The 3175-nt window shown below is 36.2% G+C and overlaps 1 protein-coding gene across 1 annotated transcript; it reads right to left on the bottom strand.

The window, feature by feature from the left end:
- Positions 1–403: 403 nt before the first annotated feature.
- Positions 404–607, bottom strand: CBG26773 (the record flags this gene model as incomplete). The annotated part of the gene is made up of 1 exon (XM_045240785.1): positions 404–607. The coding sequence occupies one exon, from the start codon at positions 605–607 to the stop codon at positions 404–406; it is 204 nt and encodes a 67-aa protein (XP_045100840.1).
- Positions 608–3175: the final 2568 nt, after the last annotated feature.

The raw sequence follows: 3175 nt of genomic DNA, 5'->3' as shown, positions 1-3175 counted from the left end.
GTTCTAATGGAAAACTATAGTGAAATTATCTGAAAAGTTAGCGCAGAATTGTGAATTTCAGCCAAACTGGCTGTAAATATGGTGAAAAAATTTCAGCGAAAACCTTGAAAAATTAATTTTTAATTGGTAATAACACTCTTGAACATCACATGTACAAATTTTAAACAAAATTGGATCATCAGAAAGCAATTTATTTTCAGTCGCAAGATGACATGCTCAGTGAATTTTTCGGTTTTTCGCAAATTTAGCATGAAAAGAGATTTGTTACACTTTTGTCTTTTATATATTCAGATTCTACAAAAAATTTCACATAAAATGATATCTGTGGCAGTGAGTTAGCGCAGGAAAATGCGAAGCAGTTTTGTCTTAAAATTTCCCGAAATTCGTTGAAAAAATATTTTTCCTAAAAGCGCGCGCGTGGCGGTGTTATAAGAAAACAATGCGCCGGCCGCTCATATGCGCCTTTGGTGTACTGGTTAAGCTGGATGTGTGCTGATCGGGGACATGTGGGTTCGAGTTCTTGAAATATTTTTTTTGGAATTTTTTTTTTGAATTCTACGAGATATTCTGAATGATAGCAGATCCTTTGCGATGCATTGATGGTCATTTCTTTCCTAGATTGTCTTTTTTTAGCCTTTCTCTCAGTGATTCCTCAATTTTCTATTTTTTCCGATTCCGAACTTTTTCCTGGCGAAAATCCGTAAAATTAGGCTAGGTATCACAATTAAAATATTCAAAACCCCTTTTTCCACACTTTTCGAAACGATTTTCTCTGTCTTTAGCCGTCTGAAACCGAAAATTGCGCAAAAAGTGGCTCGAGAAATAATTCGCAATTTTTCCGCGCGGCAGCTTTGCGTCGGCGACGCCCCGCCCACTCGCGGAGAAAACAGAGGAAAATGAAGAGCACAAAATAAGCTGTAACTCGGGAATGAGCGAATATTTTTAGTTAAAAATTTGGAAATATGCTAATTAGGAAGAGGGGATCATATTAAAATGAAAAGATCCCCTGAAAAAACAGTTTGAAAAAAATGTTGTGGTCCCTAGACATAGGATAAGCTAAAAATTGAGAGAACAGTCAAAACCGTCTCCGAGAAAAAAAGTCACATTTTGTGGGGAAAAGAAGGAAGAAGAATGGGAGGCCTACACGAATAGAAAGCATGGTTGGGAAGATTAGTCATCACGCTCTCTCACTTTTTCGTTATATTTTTCCACTCACTGTCTGCTTCTTCATCTGTTTCATGCTATTTATTAATCGCTTATCGATATGAGATATATTGATCAATGAGCAGTTTTTTTTTCGAACAAACAATCAAAAACATCTATGAATGATGAAATCGGGGGTGAAACGAGAGGCGGATGGTAGAGTTAACACGGGACCATCAGAAAAGAGAATATGATTGCATCCTTGTAGAGACAGGGTAATTTGTATTGAGTAGGGAATATCGAATATGTTTTTCTAATGTACCCGCAAACAGTATTATAGAAGGCCAGCCTTCACTTGCACTTTGACCTCAATTATCTTCATTTTCTAAAGAAACATATCAGGAATCTGACAACTGATAAAATATTTGTCATAATATCACCTATATTTCATCAATTCACACTTTTTTGATATCTTATATAGAATTTCAGATTATTGAGCTAAAAGTGCTAGTGTACGGTATCACCAGTGGAAGTATCTTGCGGCACGAGCAATTAATGAGCAAACACATGGGCCAAACGACAGAGGTAAAAATGCTTCTAAAAATTCAAAGAAGGCTTCTATTGGAAGTGGGATTCTTTCAGATGTGGGTGTTTTTCATACTTGAGAATATCTGAAAAAACTGCAAGAGTTGTTAGGGGACACCTTCTTGTATTGAGGTTTTCACGGTAGTCATATCTGGCGTGAATTAAAAAATATATTAATTTTTATGAATGCTCGCAAGGTGGCAATTAGAAACTAGGCAGAATAAGCTAAACAGTGAAAAAACAGTCGAAACGGTCCCAGAGAAAAAAGTCACATTTTGTGGGGAAAAAGAAAGAAGAAGAATGGGAGGCCTACACGAATAGAAAGCATGGTGGGGAAGATTAGTCATCACGCTCTCTCACTTTTTCGTTATATTTTTCCCACTTACTGTCTGCTTCTTCATCTGTTTCATGCTATTTATCAATCGCTTATCGATATGAATTGCATTCATAGACGAGGATCTTTTTTTGAACAAACATTCAAAAACATCTAGAAATGATGAAATAGTGGGGAAATGATAAACGAGAGATACTAACACAGGTTTTCAGAAAAGTGAACATGGTTGCCTACTTGTAAAGTAAGGGTATCTGTGATCGAGCTGGGAAAACCAAATGTATTTGCCACCCGGCACCAGCACTTTGTGCTCAATTATCTCAAGTTCTATAAAAGATATCATATACCTGTCAACTAATAAATTGTTTTTCATAATATCACCTATATTTTATCAGTTTACACAATTCTGATATATTTCATAGAAATGGAGATAATTGAGCTCAAAGAGCACATACGGTACACTTCCATTAGAGTCTTTACGGTATCACCAGTGGAAGTAACTTGCAGCACGGGCAGTTAGAGTAAGCACATAAGCAAAACGTCAAAATTAAACAATCTCAGGAAATTCAAGAAAGGCTTCTATTGGAGGTGGGCTTCCTTCGGATACGATTTTTCATTCTTGACAAAATCTGAAAAAAATGGGACCTTCTCCCAATTTGTAACAATACTTTTAGGATGAAACCGCAACGAGGTGCTTTGACTTTCGGAGGGGACCACAAGGCTGCTCTTTTCATGTTCATATTCCCAAAAGTTCTCAATTTCAAATTTACCAATCTAGTTCTATTTTTGTTTCTTTTGTTCTAATAGAACATCACCCTCTCCTTGCTCTTCGAGCACAATCCTCTCGGTTATTTTCAAAGATATAAGAAGGAGCGATTTTCAAAATTTTCAATTTTCATCCCAAATCACTTCGATTTCCAAAATTTCTGTGAAGTTTCAGTAAAATCACGTGAATTTCCAAAATCCCAGAACTCGAACCGTTCGAGTTCTGTGAAAAATCCCAGAAATTGCAACGTTCAATTTCTGTGAATCACGTAAAATTTCCAAATTCCCAGAAATTTTGGAAATCGAAGTGATTTGGGATGAAAATTGAAAATTTTGAAAATCGCTCCTTCT

This window comes from Caenorhabditis briggsae (assembly GCF_000004555.2).
Source record: "Caenorhabditis briggsae complete genome, chrX, whole genome shotgun sequence".
NCBI lineage: Eukaryota > Metazoa > Nematoda > Chromadorea > Rhabditida > Rhabditidae > Caenorhabditis > Caenorhabditis briggsae.
The sequence above is the reverse complement of the archived record's forward strand: the minus strand, read 5'-3'. Positions and strand labels throughout refer to the sequence as shown.